At 37.0% G+C, this 23539-nt stretch overlaps 1 protein-coding gene across 1 annotated transcript in view; it reads left to right on the top strand.

Moving 5' to 3' along the window:
- Nucleotides 1-23539, top strand: part of ADAMTS19 (ADAM metallopeptidase with thrombospondin type 1 motif 19) — a 500178-nt gene that overhangs the window by 116632 nt on the left and 360007 nt on the right. Inside the window, exons 3-6 of the mRNA XM_066276903.1 lie at nt 7836-8001; nt 13953-14125; nt 15865-15948; nt 17067-17224. Coding sequence (XP_066133000.1) covers nt 7836-8001; nt 13953-14125; nt 15865-15948; nt 17067-17224 — 581 coding nt within the window. The remainder of the gene's footprint in view (nt 1-7835; nt 8002-13952; nt 14126-15864; nt 15949-17066; nt 17225-23539) is intronic.

The raw sequence follows: 23539 nt of genomic DNA, 5'->3' as shown, positions 1-23539 counted from the left end.
GGCTGGATAAATGGCCTCAGGGGGCCGCATGCGGCCCACGGGCCGTAGTTTGGGGACCCCTGCTCTAGACTCAAGTAGAGGTTTCTTCAGTGCCTTAGCCCAATAATAATCCAGCAGCAGAGGATGCAGGATGTGGGACTCAGAGAAACTTGTTCGTTTGAGCAGACTTTTCCCCAGGACCAGAGTGGGTAAAAGCCAGCCTAGGAGTGCAGCTTGGTATTTCCATGTACACCTAAGCCTAGCAGGAAGAGCCACAAATTCTGAATTGCTTGTAACTTCAAGAAGGTTGCTGAGGGCCAGTCATGGGCAGTGTCTCCCACATGTCTGCACTGGGTTCCAGCTAGGGAGGCTCAGGGCTGGCACATCCAGGGGCCAGCTGTGGAAAGCTTCGGCTCAGGACCTAACAACTTTTGCCAGAGTGGTATTGTAAGGAAAAGCTCCTCACACCTGGCCCAGCTAGGTGAGTTTTGAACTCTGTGATCAATATCGGCACAGCAGCTCATCTGCATTGGATAGGGTGGAGCTTACAGTCAGCTTGCCTGGGTGCTGGATATTCAGTCCTGCTAGGCTAGATTTCACATAGGGAAGGGAGAGAGGCTTAAAGCATGGACATTTAATGTGTGGGTCCCTGTGAGTCTATTGTTGGGTCTGGTTGAGGTGCTTAGCCACCTTCAGGAGGGTCAGAGTCTGACCAGGAGAGGACTGTTTCACTCGTTTTCTTTGATACCAGGGTCTCACCAGCGGAAAAAAACTTTTGCAGAGGAGATTGTCAGCCACACTTGATCTGAACCTGCTGCTCACCTTGTTGGGAAAAAATAAAATTTGAGTACCCAGCAGTGGGTGAGGGGTCAAGCATTAGATTAGGGGTCAAATTCCCTGTACTGAGCTCCTGAACAAGAGATCCCTAAAGTAGTGGGTCCCACAAATGTTGTATTCACATCCTCAGCTGCCCTAAGCCACCAAGCATGAAATCTGTAGAGGGATTGGTTGGGTGAGGCTAATCTGAGCCCACACAACAGTCTTATTACAGAAGACTCTGTGGGAAGACCAGGCAGCTGCAAGAGGAAGAGGAGCACCTGAAAAGTGGAGACAAATTTTTCAAAACTTTGGGATTTTACAGAACTGCTGTCATCTCTAAGTATGGGAAAGCTGATCCTTATACACAGTTTGGCCCCTCCCACACTACCAAGGCACAGATAAAGCAGATATAAACAGCAAAAAGTGCAGTAGCTGCAGACTGGTAGCCCACAGCAGGTTATAAAAAACAGATGACACAAACCCAAGAAAAACTAGAGCCAACACTAGTGGTAGTTCGTGGCAGATAGCACCAACTCTAGACTGAACTACCTACACAAGCAGCACACCCAAAGGTGGAGTCTAGCAGGCACCAGACACAGTGAAGAATAAATATTCCCAACAGGACCGACATTGCACAGTGTGTAATACACATGAGCAAAATTGACCCTTATAGCTAGCCAGCTTGAAGGGATAATAGTACCCATGAAAGGACCAACTGAATCTAACACATCCAAGAAGAAAAGTAGTATCCTCAAGAAGCATTCCTAGGACAAGGAAAACAGGTGGCCTGGAGGACAGTGCCACTGAGCCCATCTTCTTCATAGAGACCTCACAAAAATTTTAAAGTCAGACAGTGCTACACATTACACAGAGAAAGTAGGCATAGAAATGTGACCCAAATGAATCAACAAGAGAAATCCCCAGAAAAAGAACTGAACGAGATGGAAGTAACCAACCTACCAGATGCAGTTTAAAACACTGAGTTTTAGAATGCTCAAAGATCTTAGAGCAACAATTGGTGGACATAATGAGCACCTAAATAAAGAGGTAGCAAGCATGGAAAAGGAAATTGAAAACATAAAAAAGAACCATTCAGAAATGACAAATACAATATCAAAAATAAAGACTGCACTAGTAGAAATTAACAGCAGGCTAAATGAAGCACAAGATTGAATCAGCAATTTAGAGGACAAGATAAATGAAAGCACAGAAGCAGAGCAGCAAAAAGAAAAGAGGTTCAAAGAGTCTGAGGAAACTCTAAGAGAGCTCTGTGACAACATGAAGAGAAACAGCATTCACATGATAGGAGTTCCTGAAGGAGAAGAGAACAAACAAGAAATAGAGAACCTGTTTGAAGAAATCATAGCTGCAAACTTCTCTAAATTGATGAAGAAAAAAGTCACAAAAGTTCAAGAAGCACAGAGAGTTTCATTAAAAAGGAACCCAAGGAGGCCTATACCAAGACATGTCATAATTAAAGTGCCAGTGTTAAGAGAAAAAGAAAAAATACTAAGCTGCAAGAGAAAAGCAGTTAATTATTTACAGAGGAGCCCCCATAAAGATGACATCCAACTTCTCAGCAGAAACACTTGAAGCCAGAAGGGATTGGCAAGAAAAATTCAAAGGGATGCAAAGGAATAACCTACAACCAAGACTTCTTTATCCAGTAAGGCTAGCATTTAAAATTGAAGGAGAAAAAAAGCTACCCAGACAAAAGAACAAAACAAAAATATCTCAAGGAATTCATTACAATCAATCCAGTACTGCAAGGTATTTTAAGAGATCTGCTGTAAAAAGAGTAAAGAAAAATAATCTAGAAAAATAGGACTGTAGATTTAAAGAATAAAATGGCAATAAACAACTACATATCAATAATAACCTTAAAGATAAATGGATTAAATGCTTCATTCAAAGACATAGAGTAGTTGCATGAATAGGAAAACAAAACCCATACATATTTTGTCTACAAGAGAACCACCTTAGAACAAAAGATATACATAGACTGATAGGGAAGGGATGAAAAAAAGATTTTCACAGAAATGGAAGTGAAAAAAAAAAGCTGGAGTACCAATATCTGACAAAATAGACTTTGAAAAAAAGGCTATAGTAAGGGATAAAGAATGTCACTACATAATGATAAAGGGAGCAATCCAACAGGAAGCTATACCCATTGTTAATATATATATGTGCCTAATATAGGAGCACCTAAATATATAAAGCAGACTCTGATGGATATAAAGGGCAAAATCAACAGCAATATTATAATAGTATGGGATTTTAATACCCCACTAACATTAATGGATAGATCTTCTAGACAGAAAATTAACAAAGAAGCAGCAGCCTTAAATGACCCACTAGATCAACTGAATTTAATAGACACCTTCAGAACCTTTCACTCCAAAGCTGCAGAATATACATTCTTTTCAAGTGCTCATTGTACATTCTCTACAATAGACCACATGCTAGAACACAAAACAGGTCACAAGAAATTTAAGAGGATTGAAATCATATCAAGCATCTCTGACCACAATGCATGAAACTAGAAATCAACCACATTAGAAAAACTGACAAACACTCAAACACTTGGAAACTAAACAGCATGTTATTAAATAACAAATGGGTCACAATGAGATTAAGGCAGAAATTAAAATTTTCCTTGAAACAAATAAAAATGAGCATACAGCAATACAAAATCTATGGGACACAGCAACAGCAGTCCTTAGAGGGTAGTTTATAGCATTACAACCATATCTTAAGAAGCTAGAAAAAGCTCAAATAAACAACTTACCCATGCAACTAAAAGAACTGGAAAAAGAACAGCAAGGAAAAGGCCCAAAGGAAGTAGAAAGAAGGAAATAATAAAGATTAGAGTGGAAATAAATGACATAGAGACTAAAAAACAATACAGAGGATCAATGGGACGAAGAGCTGGTTCTTTGAAAAGGTAAACAAGATCGATGAACCCTTAGCCAGACTCACCAAGAAAAAAAGAGGACTCAAATAAATAAAATTAGAAATGAAAGTGGAGAAGTAACAACTGACACCACAAAAATACAAAGGTTTGTAAGTAATATTATGAATATCTGTTTACCAAAAAATTTGGACAAACTAGGCAAAATGGATAACTCCTAGAAACATAATTTTCCAAAACTCAATCTGGAAGAATCAGAAAACCTAAACAGATCAATTATAACAAATAGGGTTGAAACAATTATCAAGAAACTCCCAGCAAACAAAAGCTCTGGACCAGATGGCTTCACAGGCAAAATTTACCAAGTATTCAAGGAATAAATAACACCTATCCTTCTCAAGCTATTTCAAAAAATTCAATAGGAGGGAAGACTTCCAAGCTCCTTTTATGAGGCAAACATTATAATCATCATTCCAAAACCAGGTAAAGAAACTATAATACAAAGAAAGAAAACTATAGGCCAATATTCCTGATGAACGTAGATGCTAAAATTCTCAATAAAATATTAGCAAACCAGATACATAAAAAAAAATCATACATCCTGATCAAGTCAGATTTATTCTAGGGAGGCAAGGCTAGTACAATATTTGCAAATCAATCAATGTGATTTATCACATAAACAAATGGATGGATAAAAATCACATGATAATGTCAGTAGATGCAGAATAAGTATTTGATAATATCCAGCACCCATTTATGATCAAAACTCTCAGTAAAGTGAGCATACAGGGAACATACCTCAACATGATAAAGACCAGCTATGACAAATGCAGACCCAACATCATACTCAATGGGCAAAAATTAAAAGCAATTCCCTTGAGATCAGGAAGAAGGCAGGGGTGCCCCTTTCACTACACTTATTCAACATAGTTCTGGAAGTCCTAGCCACAGCAATTAGAAAACAAGAAGAAATAAAATACGTAGTATTAAATTTAACCAAGGAGGTAAAAGACTTGTATTGGTAAAATTATAAAACATTGATAAAAGAAATCAAGGAAAATACAAACAAGTGTAAGCATATATCGTGTTCATGGATAGGAAGAATAAACATAATTAAAATGTCTATATTACCCAAAGCGATCTATAAATTCAATGCAATTCCTATCAAAATACCAGTAGCATATTTTAAAGATATAGAACAAATATTCCAAAAATTTATGTGGAATGAAAAAAGAAGACGAATAGCCTCAGCAATCTTGAAAATGAGGAATAAAGTGGGTGGTATCACACTTCCTGATATCAAGGTATACTGCAAGGCCATAGTACTAAAAACAGCTTGGTAGTGGCATAAGAACAGGCATACAGATTAATGGAACAAAACATAGAACCCAGAAATAAACCTGCACCTTAAGGAACAATTGACGTTTGACAAAGGTGGTAATAGCATATGATGGAGTTAAGAGAGTCTCTTTATTAAACGGTTTTGGAAAATTGGAGAGGTACATGCAAAAAGTGAAATTAGACCACCAACTTACACCATTTACAAAATATAAACTCAAAATGGATAAAAGACTTAAATGTAAGTTGTGAAACCATAAACATCTTGCAAGAGAACATAGGCAGTGAACTCTCTGATATCTCTCGTAGCAATATTTTTGCCAATTTATCTCCATGGGCAAGTGAAATAAAGGACAGAGTGAACAAATGGAACTATATTAAAATAAAAAGCTTTTGCACAGTAAAAGACAACGTGAACAAAATAAAAAGACAAACCACACAATGGGAGAATATATTCACCAGTACGTCTGATAAGGGGTTAATAACCAAAATTTATACAGAACTTCTAAAACTCAACACCAGGAAGGTAAACAATCCAATTTAAAAATGCGCAAAGAAACTGAATAGTCACTTCTCCAAAGAGGACATACAGATGGCCAATAGGCATATAAAAAAAATGTTAAAGGTCACTAATCATCAGAGAAATGCAAATTAAAACCACAATAAGATACCACCTCACACCAGTCAGAATGGCACTTATTAAAAGAATACATAGTAAGTGCTGGTGAGGATGTGGAGAAAGGGAACCCTCCTGCACTGCTGGTGGGAATGCAGACTGGTGCAGTCACTGTGAAAACAATATAGAGATTCCTCAAAAAATTAAATATCGAACTGCCTTTTGACCCAGCTATCCCACTTTTAGGAATATATCCTAAGAATCCCAAGTCACTGATTCAAAAGAAGATATGCACCTCCCATGTTTATTGCAGCATTGTTTACAATAGCCAAGATCTGGAAACAGCCCAAGTGTCCATCAGTGGATGAGTGGATTAAAAAGCAGTGGTACATATACACAATGGAATACTATGCGTCCGTGAAAAAGAAGGAAGTCTTGCCTTTTGCGACTGCATGGATGGACCTGGAGATTATTATGCTAAGTGAAATAAGCCAGGCAGAAAAATAGAAATATAATTTGATCTCACTTTTATGTGGAATCTAATGAACAAAGTGAACTGAGGAATGGAATAGAGACAAAGGCTGGCAGTCAGAGGGAAGAGAGATGAGGGGATGGGATCAGAGAAGGTGTATGTACTAGTGAAATTATATGTACCTACCACAGAGATACAGATAACAGGACAGGGAATCCTAGAGGGAAGGGGGAGGGCGTAGGTGGAGGGGGGCATAAGATAAGGGATATAAAAAGGGACACAGTTGTGGAGGGTGAGGGAGTTATATTCAGTGGGACACTTGTTTCCATATAAACACAATAAATCAAAATTAATAATAATAATAAAACCAGAAAAACGGTGGGAATCCGGGAGAGAGAGGGAAGAGGGAAGGGAAGAAAGAGGACAGATAGAGGTGGTGGAACTGTTATTCTAATACTTAAGAATTCTATAGTAATATTAAAAATTTAATAAAATTGATGAGGATTTTTAGATTTATTTTTAAGGTATTTAGTAATGTCAGTTTTCACAGAATAAAATGAGGTAGCATATACCTGTTATTTTTGTATGAAAGGTACAATATGCTTTAATAATTGAAGCACAATGAAAGAAAAACCTCTTGTATATTTCTTAGAAAAACGTACATTTTTAATCACACAGTTATTTTTTTAAATATTCAGTTTGGACAAATTATATCTGAAGAAGTAATTATTACTATGCTAGGTATATCTAGATCAAAATAAAATAAATACATACTTTTCATGTAATTTATGCAAAACAGAATTATGAACTTTGATATTAAAAGACAGTATGAATAATATATGTTCTAGGGATTGTTTCTTCAAAAATATTTACTAAAGAGTTAACAGAATAACCAAGTATATGTTTTATATATTACAGTAGAGTAAAATAATAAAAATTTTAAAAATTAAGTCATATGTTGTTCCATGTGGAATGTTTTTTATTTATAATGGAAATTCATATTCTAAAAACAGAAGGAAAGAAATGACTAGGCTTAGCTTCAGTATAATAAAAGGACACTTTACTTGTTAGAAGTTCTTTTAACCATATTTTACTGTTTTTAGCTCTTTGCCCACAATTGTTGAACTTTAAAAACATGGCATTATATGAAATGAAACTTGTTTATGGAAGTTATGCTTTATTTTTCCTGTAATTTATTGTTCACAGGTTTTCAAAATGTTTAGTAGGAGACTGTAAGGATATTTTATAAAATAACTTTAAAGCTATGTCTCCTACATTTGCTTTGATGTGTTACATGACTTACTTTATTCAATAATAATTGTCAAAAAGTTGGGCTGTGTGGTATATGCAGTTAAAACTGTACTGGTCTCCTGTACATGCCATACATGTAAATGACCCCGTGGGTCTCCCAAAGTGTGCCTTTAGCATTCCAGAACTCTTACCGTGCATCCTTTGCTGGCATCCAGCCTCCCACCCACACTGGCTAAGACTAACTAAATGAAATTTATGCTAGTGCAATAAAGTACATAAAGATGAAGTAATAAAACAGGAAGACAGTTGCTTTATTATGTGGTTGCTAAAATAGCTTCACTAGAAGAATGTATGCACATATGTGAAAGAAAATAGTATGTGAGTAGAACCCCAAAAGTAATTTATTCAAATGGTATTTCTTACATGTTTTTTCATGTTATTTATTCCAGATGGGATTTATACAGCTCAATGAGGACTTCTTATTTATTGAACCACTCAATGATACAATGGCCATAACAGGTCACCCGCACCGTGTATATAGGCAGAAAAGGTCCATGGAGGAGAAAGTGAAAGGGAAGTCTACTCCTTACAGTCATTACTGTGGTATCATTTCAGGTAATGCCTTCTGAAAGATTGAATGAAAATGCAATGCAAAAATTCTGTGTGCCCAGCCATTCATTTACTAACTTTATCTTCTCTTTTCCTCCTTCCCTCCCTCCCTCCCTCCCTCCCTCCCTCCCTCCCTCCCTCCCTCTCTTCTTCCCTCCCTCCCTCTCTTCTTCCCTCCCTCCCTCCCTTCTTCCCTCCCTCCCTCCCTTCTTCCCTCTCCCCTTCCTTCTTCCCTCCCTCTCTCTCTCCCTTCCTCCGCCTCTTCCCTCCCTCCCTCCCTCCCTCCCTCCCTCCCTCCCTCCCTCCCTCCCTCCCTTCCTTCCTTCCTTCCTTCCTTCCTTCCTTCCTTCCTCTCTTTCTTTCTTCCTTTCTTTCTATCTTTCTTTCTTCTCTTTCTTTTTTTCTTTCTTTTTCTTTCTTCCTCTCTCTCTCTGAAGCTGGAAACGGGGAGAGACAGTCAGACAGACTCCCACATGCACCCGACCAGGATCCACCCGGGACACCCACCAGGGGGCGACGCTCTTCCCACCAGGGGGCAATGCTCTGCCCCTCCGGGGCGTTGCTTTGTCACGACCAGAGCCACTCTAGCACCTGGGGCAGAGGCCAAGGAGCCATCCCCAGCGCCTGGGTCATCTTTGCTCCAGTGGAGCCTCGCTGCGGGAGGGGAAGAGAGAGACAGAGAGGAAGGAGAGGGGGAGGGGTGGAGAAGCAGATGGGCGCTTCTCCTGTGTGCCCTGGCCGGGAATCGAACCCGGGACCCCTGCACGCCAGGCCGACGCTCTACCACTGAGACAACCGGCCAGGGCTCTTCCTCTCTCTCTCTCTCTATCTTTATTTCTTTTTTTCTTTCTTTCTTTTTCTTTTTCTTCTTCTTTTTTGTGAATGACAAGGAAATACCCATATTTATCTTAGCTTTTAGCTTTCTGGGAAGTACCACATTTTAATATCAAGAAATGTGAGGTCAAAAGGACGTCAGGGACTTTAAGGATTAATACCCCACATCTCTCCTGAATTGTGCAGTGTTTCTTGTGGGACGTGGGTCACTCACTGGAATAGAAGTGACGCTGAGCTCTCTGCACTGATGCCAATCACTCGCCTTGTTTCAGTCCACCTCTCTGCGAGTGCCAGGCTGCCTCTTTCCTTTGACCAGAATTATCTTTTACTATTTATTTATTTGTTTATTTCTTTTTTTATTTGACCCAAGTGAAACTCATATTGGAGGTTAAAATTATCAGGGTAATAGAAAGAAGAGTAAAAATTTATTACTTCAAATTTTAACTGTTATGAGATTAAAATCTGAGAAAATACAAATTTATTGAAGAATTTTTGGTGTAAAGACTTTAGAATTTGACTTGTAGTGTTAAAATTAGGTGTTAGTTCAGTTAGTGTCAAGATATTAAGTCTGAAATTGGTATGGTATCGAGACTGATTAGGATATATGAATTGTGACAATAGTAACATTTGCCGACGCAATAGGATATTCATATCATCAGTTGTCTAGGGTGTTTGGATTAGGAAACATTACAAAATGTTTTGGCATAGTCATCTCAAATTAATCCATAATTTCTAATTAACTTTGTTTTGAAAGGTCCTAATATCAGTCTGTATGGGAATCATCTTCACAAGTGGTTAAATGAATCTGTCTCTGTCATACCTTTCAATGTGCATGATCAAGTCCGTTTTAAAAAGACACATTGCCCTTTTCTATTCTGAGAACTGTAGACACAAGAGGGATGTAACCGCTGATGAAAGCCATAACATTATGAACACATACAAGAGAGGCTTCTGTATCATGAAACGACAAGAGCAACCACAACTTGAATTTAGTCCATTTAAGGAGATAGGTTTGTATGAGTTATACTGAAAATTTGCACTGTGTAACTTTTGAATCATAGTAAGTTCCAGCTGTTCTGAGCATGTGTGTATGAGGATGATACAAAACAGGCTTTGTGTGCTACTATGCACCGAGGAAGGTTTCTAGAAAAAGGTTAATTTTTAGTTGGTTTATAAAGCATAAATACCTGGTTCATAACTGGCAAACAGTTCTCATTGAGATTTAATTGTTTTTTGTTAGGCACAATTGTTGTGTACTAATTGATTGGTCTAGATCAAACACGCGCATGCAAGGGGAGTTAAGCTGTCATCAGCCAGACAAGTTACTGAGCTTACCTATTTTCAATGGCTTTTTCAGAACCTAGAATTTGAAAAATCATTTAAAAATGAACAGTTTATGAAATAAAATATTCATTTACTTATACTGATCTATCTGATTATAGCTCTTACTTCGAGCTAATGCATTTATGTATTAAATGCATGACTCAGATTTTAATACTGTAGTATTTGGTTTTGCCCACTGGAGTCATGAAGCATACTTGTGTTCAACTTAATCTTTGTAGTATTCCCCTTCTGCATTTTAATGCCTTAGGTTCATTATGCTTATATGTACTTACTAAATGAATATTTTTTTTAAATAGCGACCTTTATACTTTAGGATGACTTTGTTATATTCTTTTATTAAAAGATAGTATAAGGCCCTGGCCAGTTAGCTCAGTGGTAGAGCATTGGCCCAGTATGTGGAAATCCTGGGTTCAATTCCCAGCCAGGGCACATAGGAAAAGCACCCATCTGCTTCTATACCACTTCCCCTCTTGCCTCTCACTCTATCTCTATCTCTTCTCCTCCCCTCCAGCAGCCATAGCTCAATTGGTTCTGGGTACTGAGGATGGCTGCCATGGCAGGAGCTAAAACATAGCTTCGGTTGCAAAGGAGCAAGGGCCCCAGATGGGCAAAGCATTGCCACCTAGTGGGCTTGCCAGGTGGATCCCAGTAGGGACACATGCGGGAGTCTATCTCTGCCTCTTCTCCTCTTGCTAAAAAAAATAAAAATAAAAGATAGTATAGAGGAGGGGGAGGTGCCTAAGGTTTAGGGTCAGAGGCCCTGGGTTCAAGGCACACCATCAGTCCCACTTAAGCTAGGTACTCCTCTTTAATTCCCTTAAACTTTTGGAGCTTAGCTTCATTATTTCCAACCTAAGTATGACCAGTCACCTCACAAGGATGTTGAGATAAAAAAAACACAGCTCTTATAATCAAGAGGCAATCAGTGTGTTATTTTGGACAAACTGGTAAATGAGAAATTATACTGTAGTGTGATAAGACTCAGTATACACGATCCCAAGCTGAGCTGAGCCTCAAAGTTTGGGTCAGATTCCTCCGGGCCACGGGGGAAGGGAGCAGGAAATGCAGGCCAAGACAGGGGGCCTCAGACTGCCTGTGTTCACATTCTTGTGCTGCCCTTTCCTAGCTTTGTGACTTCAGAAAACTTACTTTGTCTCTCAAAAGCTTTATTTACAATATACAAAATGGGGATAGTGATACCTGAAGCTCTGGATTGTTGTCAGAATTAAAGGAGATTTTGTGTGCAAATAAAAAGCATATGTGAAACTTTGAGTGCACATTGTTAGTTGGGGAAAGCACTTAGGCAGAAGGAACAATGCTGTCAACTTGGGGAGCTGAGCTGAATGTCTGCAATGTTGTCATGAGCTACAACCTGGGAAGGTGGTCAGCGACAGGATAGCGAAGGGGCTTGTGTGCCTCAGGAAGGACTTTCTCTGGAAGAATGTGGTCTTCGAAGCCTTTAAGCATGCAAGTGACATTATCAAGATATATATATTCCTTAACATTTTAGTGTAAAACTTATGAGTATGCCTAGGACTCAGAGCACACCTGAAATTGTTTCCATCCGCCATCCGTAACTGCTGTGGAGTATGTCAGGAGATCTCCCATTGAGCACTGCTGAATGAGCGTCTTAACACTTCTTCCCCGACTGGAAGTGTGCATTATCAATGACCTTGTTTTTCATACACACCCATGGGTGGGAAATGGCCTCAAGATCTAGAAGACAAAGACTGAGCCACGCACAGTTGATGGAGACAATAAAGAATTCAAAGGAAGCAACTTAATAGAAAGATTGCTTCAGTATGCGTGATTTTCACGCACAGTGGCTAACTTGTATAATGGAATCTACCATGAAGTTGAGATTCTTAAGAAACTTAAACTGTTCCGAATAGCTTTCTTAAATATAGTATAACGTGCAAATGTAGATGCTGCACACTGACAGTTTGGGGCCAACATAGCTGTCGCTATGTTGGGGCAACTGAGTTTTCTCTCTCTGTGACAGGGTCCACTTACCACTATTGGTGCAGTTCAAAAGCCCCTCATTTTGTAGCTATGTCTGTGGTTTTATTTGACCTCTTCTTTTATTTTTCTTACCTCTCTGTCTCCTTCATGGAGGTGTCTTTTTCCACATGGACACCCCCAAAACGTGGGCCTTTCCTAGGACTTACCCTTTTTCTTTTTATTTCTCACCCCACACGCTCCCCCCAGGTGATATAATCCAGATTTTCCCTCTGCTTTTGTAATGGGCTTCACAGGCTCAGCCTTATCCTAGGGAGGTTCATTCATATTTTTGATTGCTGCAGTAGTTGGTTTATTTTCATTGATATATACAGTGTTTCATTGTTTGCCTAGGCCAAAAATTCTCTATCCATTATAGTATTGATGATTATTTTGGCCATTAAGTATAATGCCAGCCCTGGCCGAGTGGATCATTGGAAAAGCGGGCCGACCCAGTGTGCTGAGGTCAGGGTACCATCCCCAGTCAGGGCACATCCAAGAATCATCCAATGAGGGCATAACTTAGTGAACAACGAAGTGGAGCAATGATTTGATGCTTCTCTCTCTCTCCCCCCTCCCTTTATTGCTCTCTCTCTCTTTCTCTGTCAAATTATTGGAAAAATTAAAAAAAAGAAGAATGGTGCCACTCTGAATAATTTATATATGTGAATTGCATGTACTTCTAATGAGTATATATTTTGGATCTTTGATCATAGTTGCAAATGTTCAACTTTAGTGGATAAGGCCAATAAGTTTTTCAGAGTATCCTATTTTAAACTCCCAGCACATGTATGGGACTTCCGGTTCTTATCCCCACATTCTTGTTGACAGTTGATATAAATCATCTTTTTATTTTAGCCATTCTAGGTATTCTAATTAATTTAATTCATTGTGATTTTAATTTGTATTTCCTTGAAGATTAATGAGATTGAGTATCTTCTCATATGCTTCTCAGCCATTTGGATATTCTTTTTGTGCTAAATCACTATTCATGTCTTCTGCCAGTTTCTAATTGGTTTATCTGAAATTGGCTTAGAGTAGCTTTTATTTCTTTATTATGGAAAAACATTGTAAATATCTTCTCCCATTTGGTACATGCTTTTCATTACAAGAGTGACATGTTTTAATAAACAGAAATTTTATATTTTTATGTATTTAAATTTATAAATAGGTTTATTTGTGGTTACTACTTTTATTTGGCCCTGCTTGAGGAATCTTTATAACCCTATGTGTACAACTTCCATATGATCTTGTTGGAAGGCAGAACTAGATCCTTTGTAGCCTGTCCGTAATGTTTTAGTAATTAGGGGCACCTGCCTGAAATTAGGGTGTGCACTGAAGTTGCTTTAGGCACTTCTAGCAAGCAGAACTTTATTTTGTTACTGGTTTTAAAAAGAAAACCCTGGTATCTTTTATTTATTGAGTTATTTTATTTATAAAGATTTTACTAATGTGACTTATAAGTCATCAATAACTCTGGAAAGTAGATTATTCATTTTACAGATGAAAAAACTGAGGCTGATTTAGTGGTGGTGGTTGCCCAAATGGCAGAGCTAATAAATGGTAGAAATCAATCGTGTCTGATTCCAAAGTCATAAATCAATGCCAAATGCGCTTTCAGGTTCCACATGAGAAGGGAACTTACTCGGGTTTGCACACCATCGTGTCATTATTACATGGTGATTTTTCAATAAACATTTTTAAAAGTGATTGGGTAAACTGCAATTTTTTGTTGACTTTGCTAAGATGGAGGCACATTTGAAAATTTATTTATGTTGCAGATAAAGGAAGACCTAGATCTAAAAAAATAGCCGAGAGTGGAAGAGGGAAACGCTATTCATACAAATTACCTCAAGAGTACAACATAGAGACTGTAGTGGTTGCAGACTCAGCAATGGTTTCCTATCATGGAGCAGATGCAGCCAGGAGATTCATTCTAACCATCTTAAATATGGTAGGCAAACTTTAAAGTGCGCTTGGAATTTTTTCAAGAAAACTCTAAGGAAGAAATGTGTGAGTATAATGAAGTTCTTTAAAAATTAACTCATTACTCTTCCTTTCTTTTATTGATATCAGTAAAAAAAGTCTTTAAGTTTACTAAATTGATCTCTCTCAAAAAAGATATCAAAATAATCATATCATCTAGTTAAAAAAAAGCCTTATTGTTTGTTTTGATAAGGCAAAGCTCTATTATTCTTTCCTCTCTTTTTTTGCATCCTTCTTTTCATTTTCATTTATAAAAGGTCATATTTGATAGTAGCAGAAATACTATAATATTTGTTTACGTGCTTGGCCCTACCCAAAGTACTCTGGATTATGAGGTGGAACAAAAATGGAGGTTGGCTATCCACTGAGCTCTTATATAGGTATGTAAAATTGGATGTCAGATATAATACTAGTTGATGAATAATAGCTAAGTTTTTAACCAGCTGAGTCATATGTAGCTAACCAGTTGACAATGTCTGGACTGCAGAAATCTGGTTTGCATTTGGCATCCTGTGGATGCCCACAACTCAATGAATCCTGTCACTTCATTGCACAACATTTTGGGTAAACCTCCTTTAGGGCAGAATTAGAAGGCTATAGTAAACAGCAGTTCTTAAGGGAGAGTAAATATAAATAAAAACCAAAGGAAGATGCCCATTCATCATTCCACCACTGATTCAAGGATAAATATGATTTTGTCAAAGTTCCATTTTTACTGTTTTTTGCTATTTGGCTTGTTTTCCCAGCAAACAGTCATTTCAATATCTGTTCAGCTACCTGCTGGACACTCTGCCTGCTTTCAGCATAGGGTAGACCCACAGTCTATCAGCATCAGTCTGTTCTGATCAGTGCTGTCACTGAGAGCATGGGTCTGGTGTATCAGTATTACAGTTTCTATTACAAATTAAATACATGCTAAATTTTACAAAAACTTAAGGTACCATGTAGAAAATCCGCCCTACTTTTCAGCGTTGCGGCACACACCGTGTTTTAAGAAAACCTGTTCCAGTGATGGGCTGAAAACCCACTAAGTGAAGTGGCCCACAGCTTGTCGGCATGGGGGCTTTGAGGAGAGGGGCTTTGAAAACTGGGTTTCTATTTGGCAGGGAGCCTAGGAGAGAAAAGTGACTCTGAGAAATGAATTGGAAGGTGGCATAAAGCAGGTTGAGTTCTCAGGACTGTTTCTCAGAACAAAGGAAGACACTGGCATTTTGTGAGCCTGACCTGTGGTGGCTCAGTGGATAAAGCATCAACCTAGAACGCTGAGGTCGCCGGTTTGAAACCCCGGGCTTCCCTGGTCAAGACACATGTGGGAGTTGATGCTTCCTGCTCCTCCCCCCTTCTCTCTCTCCTCTCTAAAATGAATAAATAAAATCTTAAAAAAAAAAAAAGAATTAAGACAAATTTTAAGGTTGAGTTTCTAAAATCCACTTCTTCAGCATCGTGAAAAGCCTAGCCCTCTCTGCACCTCATACCATTAAGGCTGCAGTACCTCAGAATGCAGTGTCTAAATTTCTTGGTATCCAAAATGAATTAGCTAAGTTATTATCACTTATTGTTAATTTTAAAATAATTGCAACATTAAAAACTATATAAGATTTCTCAACTAAATGGAGACTTTTCCCATATCTGGACTTTAAGAAAAATTAACATCCTTTTCAGTTTTATTTTAAGATTTTTGTTTTTATTTTTTTGTTTTGTTTTTAGGTTTTTAACCTTTTCCAACATAAGAGTCTTGGTGTGCAGGTCAATCTCCGTGTGATCAAGCTCATTCTGCTCCATGAAACTCCAGTAAGAAAGTCTTGAGTTTTTTGTTCTAAATTAAGTGGGTGAGAAGTTGTGTTCAGGTACAGTACTTTTAAGTAAAGGAAATGTTAGGGATGTGATGTACTTTTTATTGATTTAAAATCCAGAAATATCCACTGAATCACTTAGAGCAGAGGTAGTCAACCTGGTCCCTACCGCCCACTTGTGGGTGTTCCAGTTTTCATGGTGGGCGGTAGCGGAGCAACCAAAGTATAAATAAAAAGATAGATTTAACTATAGTAAGTTGTTTTATAAAGATTTATTCTGCCAAACAGTGAAAATTCGACATAAAGTACTTGGTAAGTAATTATTATTATATGCTTTAACTTGCTGTAACACTGCTTTATAAATTTTATAAAGTTACTTCCCTACTTTATAAATCACCATTACTGTGGAACCAGTAGGTGGTTAGAAAATTTTACTACTAACAGAGACACAAAAGTGGGCAGTAGGTAAAAAACGTTGACTATCCCTGACTTAGAGTATACATAAACTGTCTTTAGTTTTGGTTAGTACCTCAATTTTATTCCAAAAATGGAATGTTCTTAGTTTCCAAGGATCCTTACCATAAAGCTTAACTTTCTAAAAGTAATTTTGAAAAGCTATATTTAGTGACAGTTTCATTTTCTTCTCTAAACATGTACTAGTTAAACCTCTTATTTGCAATTCATTTAAGAGAGGAATATTCTGTTACATCTTTTTAGCATGCTGCTTAATTAGCATTTTATAAAACCTTTGTTCTTAAATGACAGAAATAATGAGGTACTTAAGTCTGAAAATTCTGCATTCTCAGTATTCCATTATACCTCTCCTTTTTCTGAATAGCATTAAATAGATTTTGAAATTATTGTACCCTCACAAAGGTTTAAGATTTTTAGCTCGGGCTAATTAATCCTAAATGTGTTCCATGTTCTAATTGATCTTATGGTCAGCAGTTTGCTTTAGTAATTCAAGACATCCATTAGTTTTTATTGTTTAGTAATCTAATAGTGGACTATTCTACTATAAAATAGAAGCAATATTGTTATTTTGAGTAACAAGAAAACATAATTTTCTCATATCTGAGAATAATTTGCCTTGAAGCAAAATCTAATTTTTTGCAGGCAGAGCTATATATTGGACACCATGGAGAGAAAATGCTAGAGAGTTTTTGTAAGTGGCAAAATAAAGAATTTGGCAAAAAGAATGATGTACATTTAGAGATGTCAACAAGCTGGGGAGAGGACATGAATTCCGTGGATGCAGCTATTCTTATAACAAGGTAAATTTCTCAGAGCCAATTAAATGACATTCCTCATTCGATGGCCATGCTATCAATCCTATTAACCCCTTTACAGAATGCTTTCATTTAGATTTTGTGTTCCAAAATCTTCTCGATGTAATGTTAGTCATTTCCCTCAGTTCATAATACTTGTATTTCCTAATATATAAGATGCACCCTTTTTTGAAAAAATTGGGGCCTAAAAACTGGGTACGTCTTGTACAGTGGTTGTCGATTTTTTACTTGCATTTCCTGCCTTTCCATGCAGATGAGGAGTTGTATGAATTTTATGATGAATAAAACTTGAATTTAGTAACCTTATGTAATACATTTTTCCCCCAAATTTCAGGCCCCAAAATTAAGGTGCGTCTTATACATGGGGAAATACAGAAACTGATTTTTGAACTGTCATTTATTAGATAACATATGGACAAAATATTTGGTTAGTTAATTAAAAAATTTTTTGCTTCAAATTTAGTATGAAAATATAGTCATTGATAATAATTAAAAACTATGGTGAAATTTGGTGGAACTTCAAAATTATGCACCCGCACTGTATATTTTTCAGTCATCATTTTCAGTTAGCATTTTATAAAACCGTTGTTCTTAAATGACAGAAATAATGAGGTACTTAAGTCTGAAAATTCTGCATTCTCAGTATTCCATTGTACCTCTCCTTTTTCTGAATAGCATTAAATAGATTTTGAATAGCATAAATTAATACAATATGTTAAATTCAGAAATTGACAAACTTTCTGGTTCAATCTGAGAAAAAGGTTTCAATTAAGTTTTGAGCTAATTAATTTTGAGCTGCATTGCAAATGTCTATAGTACTCACAAGCACTTATAATGCAGTATTATGTATAAGAAAGTAAAATAATGAGCAACAATATACTCTACATGAGCATTCTATATTAATTATTATTGATAAATGTATCTTGTTGCTTTGAGCTAGTAAAAATGAACAGTAATTAATTGTGCAGTAGCAACTAAATTTTAGTGTCAACTGTTGACATTTCACATTACATATAACAGTAACATTTAAACATGATTTTCTATAATAATCCTGAATTATATAAAAGCTATTCTAGTTATAAATAATTCATAAAGATTTTAAAGAGTCTCTATGCAAGAACTGAACTTCCACAATTAGGTATACTGGATACTAGACTACTGCAATTGATAAGTGTAAAACTGGAAAATATTTATTTGGCAACTACTTTGAATCATGGAGAATAAACAGTGCAAGACTGCAACTCTGAAAGAAGAAAAACTTATTAACTGAGCTCCACAATCAACTCAGCTCTTTGCCTGCAGACTATTTTTTGCTTGTAAGCTGAAATCTAGGTACAGCACAGCCATCTTGCTGAGGACTCCAGAGACGAGGGTCTATGTAGGGAATGTTGCTGAGAAGTCCAAGTACTGATCATCTGTGAGACCTTTGAAAGACTAGTGTAAATATATACAAATATAAACTGCCCAAAATTTATTAGCGTATTGCTGCTATGGAGTTTAGGTTTTAAAAAGATAGTAGGTGGGCTGTCTGTTTGTTGTGTTGTCAGTTTCTTTTTCTGTGCAGAAGCTTCTTAGTCTGATGTAGTCCCATTCAATTATCTTTGCCTTCACTTCCCTTGCCTTTGGAGTCAAATTCATAAAATGTTCTCTACGGCCAAGGTCCATGAGTTTAGTACCCATATTTTCTTCTATGTATTTTATTGTTTCAGATTTTATATTTAGGTCTTTGATCCATCATGCAGCCCCATGTTCATCACAGCATTGTTCATGGTGGCCAAGACATGGAAACAACCAAAAAACCCTTCAATAGAAGATTGGATGAAGAAGATGTGGTATATATATACTATGGAATACTACTCAGCCATAAGAAATGATGACATAGGATCATTTATGATAACATGGATGGACCTTGATAACATTATAATGAGTGAAATAAGTAAATTAGAAAAAACTAAGAACTGTATGATTCCATACTAGGTGGGACACAAAATTGAGATTCATGGACATAGATAAGATTGCAATGTTTACCAGGAGGAGGAGAAGGGAAGAGAGGGAGGGGCTGGGGAGGGGATGGGGCATAAAGAAAATCAAATGAAGGATGACAAAGGATGATTTGACTTTGGGTGATGGGTATACAACATAATCAAATGTCAAATTGATCTGGAGATGTTTTCTCTAAATCTGTGTGCTCTAGTTGACCAATGTCACCCCATTTAAAATTAATTGTATAAATAAAAATTTCTTAATACAAAAAAAAGATAATAGGAATTTAGCAGATTCAGACCAAAAGAGTGGAGCAACCTTGTAAATACCTTATTATTATCCTTGTCATTTAGCTGAGAAAACAGGAAGGCTATGCTTTCAGAGTAAGAATTATGATCTAGAGAAATGTCTGCCCCTGACATAACAAAGACTGAAACCACACCCCAGTAAGATCTTTAGGGAAGTAGAGCTGGAATTTGAGACCCACCAATTTACAAAGCCTTGGGAATCACCTTGAGCTTCAGATGGATCCTCCCTATCAAAGAATAAACTCAAACTGACCTAAGATTAACCAGTAATTGAACTGACTTCTGCATAAAAGTTAATATTCAGAATGGACTAGAGGTATCACATTGCCTGACTTCAAATTATACTTGAGAGCTATGATAATCAAACAGCATGGTATTGGCATAAAAGCAGACGTACAGACCAATGGAACAAAATAGAGAGCCCAGAAATAAAACCACATATATATGGACAAATAATCTTTGACAAAGGAGCCACACAATGGAAAAAAGAAAGCCTCTTCAATAAATGGTGCTGAGAAAATTAGAAAGCCATCTTAAAAAACATGAAACTTGACTACATGTCCTCATGCACAAATTATTAATTCAAAATGATCAAACCCTTAATATAAGATCTGAAACAATACATTACAGAGAAGAAAACATAGGTACTAAACTCACAGATCTTGACCATAGAGAAAATTTTAAAAATTTGACCCCAAACATAAGGGAAGTAAAGGCAAAAATAAATGAACGAGACTATATCAAACTAAAAAGCTTCTGCACAGGAAAATAAACTGACAACAAAACAAAAAAAGCAGTCAACCAAGTGGGAAATGATATTCACAAACAACAGCTCTGATAAGGGGTTAATATCCAAAATATATAAAGAACTCACAAAGCTCAGCAACAAACAGGCAAACAATCCAATTATAAAATGGAGAGAGGACCTGAACAAACACTGTACCCAAGAGGATATATAAGTGGCCAACAGATATATGAAAAGATGCTCATCTTCACTAGCCATTTGAGAAAGGCAAATCAAAACTACAATGAGATACACCTCACACCTGTTAGATTGGCTGTTATCAACAGGTAATAAGTGTTGGAGAAGCTGTAGAGGAAAATGAACCCTCATTCACAGCTGGTGGGAATGTAAACTATACAGCCATTATGGAAGAAAGTATGGTGGTTCCTCAAAAAATTAAGAATAGAATTACAACACGTTTTGCAGATGATATAATCCTGTGTATAGAAAACCCCAAAGACTCCACAGAAAGACTAATAGAAACATTAACCAATATAGTAATCAATATAAAGTCAATATACAGATGTGCATTGCTTTCATATATGCAAACAATGAAACTTTGGAGAATGAACTAAAAAAATAATCCCTTTTATAGTTGCAACAATAACAACAAAAATACCTTGGGATAAACTTAATAAAGAATGTTAAGGATCTATATACTAAAAACTACAAGGCATTATTAAAGGTTATTGAAAAAGACACAATGAAATGAAAAATATTCCATGTTCATGGATTGGAAGAATTAACATAGTTAAAATGGCCATATTACCCAAAGCAATATGCAAATTTAATGTAATTCCCATCAAAATTCCAATATCATTTTTTAAAGAAATGAAACTAAAAAATCACCAAGTTTGTATGGAATCATAAAAAACTGTGAATAGTCAAAGCACTCTTGAGAAAAAAGAACAAAGCTGGAGGTATTACAATACCTGACTTCAAATTATACTACTGAGCCATAATAACCAAAACAGCAGAGTATTGGCAGAAAAATAGATACACAGACCAATGGAACAGAATTAAGAGCCCAGAAATCAAGTCACATATATATGGACAAATCATCTTTGACAAAGGAACCAAAAACACACAATGGAGAAAAAGAAAGCTTCTGCAATAAGTGGTGCTGTGAAAATTGAAAAGCCACATGCAAAAGAATGAAACTTGACTACAGTTTGTCCCCCTACACAAAAATCAATTCAAAATGCATCTAAGACCTAAACATAAGACCTGAAACAATAAATTATATTGAAGAAAACATAGGCACTAAACTCATGGACCTTGGCCATAGAGAACATTTTATGAATTTGACCCCAAAGGCAAGGGAAGTAAAGGCAAAAATAAATGAATGGAACTAAATCAAACTAAAAAACTTCTGCACAGCAAAAGAAACTGACAACAAAACAACTAGACAGCCAACAAAATGAGAGATGATATTTATAAACAACAGCTCTGATAAGGGATTAATATCCAAAATACACTATATAAAAAATTCACAAAGCTCAGCAACAAACAAGCAAGCCATCCAATTACAAAATGGGGAGATGTCATGATCAGACACTTCTCCTGAGAAGACATACAAATGGCCAACAGATATATGAAAAGATGCTCATCTTCACTAGCTATTCATGAAATGCAAATCAAAACTACAATGAGTTACCACTTCACACCTGATAGATTAGCTATTATCAAGAAGACAGGTAATAACAAGTGTTGGAGAGGCTGTAGAGAAAAAGGAAACCTCATTCACTACTGGTCGGAATGCAAATTAATACAACAATTATGGAAGAAAGTATGGTAGTTCCTCAAAAAATTAAAAATAGAATTACCACATGACCCAGCAATCCTTCTCCTGGGTATCTACTCCAAGAACTTGAAAAGATTGATACGTAAAGACATATTCACTCCCGTATTCATTGCAGCATTATTCATAGTAGCCAAAACATGGAAACAACCAAAGTGCCCCTCAATAGAGGATTGGATAAAGAAGATGTGGTACATATATACTATGGAATACTACTCAGCCATAAGAAATGATGATGAAGGGTCATTATGACAACTTGAATGGACCTTGAGAACATTATAATGAGTGAATCAAGTAAATCAGAAAAAACTAAAAACTGTTTGATTTCACACATAAGTAGGATACAAAGCTGAGACTCATGGACATAAATAAGAGAGCAGTGGTTACCAGCAGGAGGAGATGTAGGGGAGAGGGGTTTGCGGGAGGGATGTAAAGAGGAATAAATGTAAGGTGAGGGAAAATGATTTGGCTTTATGTGATGGATATACAACATAATTGATATTCAAATGATGGAGTGATGTTTGCCTGAAATGTACACTAATTGATCAATGTCACCCTGTTAAAACTAATTTTCAAAAAAAAAAAAAAAGAATAGAATTACCATATGACCCAGTAATCCCTCAACTGGGTATCTACCCAAAAAACTCAAAACCATTGGTACACAAACACACATGCACCCTCATGTTCATCACAGCATTATCCACAGTAGTCAGGACATGGAAACAACCAGAGTGTCCCTCAATAGAAATTGGATAAAGATGTGGTACATATATAGATATTAATGGAATACTACTCAGCTGTAAGAAATGATGATATATTGCCATTTACAACAACATGGATGCACCTTGAGAACATTATACTAAGTGAAATAAGTAAATCAGATGAAGTTAAGGTGAGAGGAGTAGAGATAGTGAGTCAGACTCTTGCATGTGCCCAAACCAGGATGTACCTGGCAACCTCATGTGGGGCCAGTGCTCAACTACCAATCTATTTTTAGCACCTGAGGCTGATATGCTCCAATAGAGCTATTGTCAGTGCCTGGGACCATGCTCAAACCACTCAGTTGAACCACTGGCTGCAGGAGGGAAAGAGGGAGAAAAGGGGGAGAAGAATGGGGGAAGAAGCAGGTGGTTGATTCTCCTTTGTGCCATGACTGGAAATCAAACCCGGGACATCCACACACCAGGTCTATGCTCTATTCACTGAAGCCAATGGCTGGGGCAGAACTATATGATTTCAGATAAGTGGGATATAAACTGAAACTCCTGGACATAGATAAAAAGTGAAATTGTTACCAGGGGGAGGGGAGAGGGGAGAGGAGTAAAGAGGGACAAATATAGGGTGACAGAATATCATCTGACTTGGATGATGGGCACACAATGCAATCAATAGTTCAAATGCTATGTTAATGTTCACCTGAAACC

The sequence above is a fragment of the Saccopteryx bilineata genome, chromosome 4 (assembly GCF_036850765.1).
Source record: "Saccopteryx bilineata isolate mSacBil1 chromosome 4, mSacBil1_pri_phased_curated, whole genome shotgun sequence".
NCBI classification, from domain to species: Eukaryota; Metazoa; Chordata; class Mammalia; order Chiroptera; family Emballonuridae; genus Saccopteryx; species Saccopteryx bilineata.
Note: the sequence above shows the minus strand (reverse complement) of the source record. Positions and strands in the feature narration are given on the sequence as shown.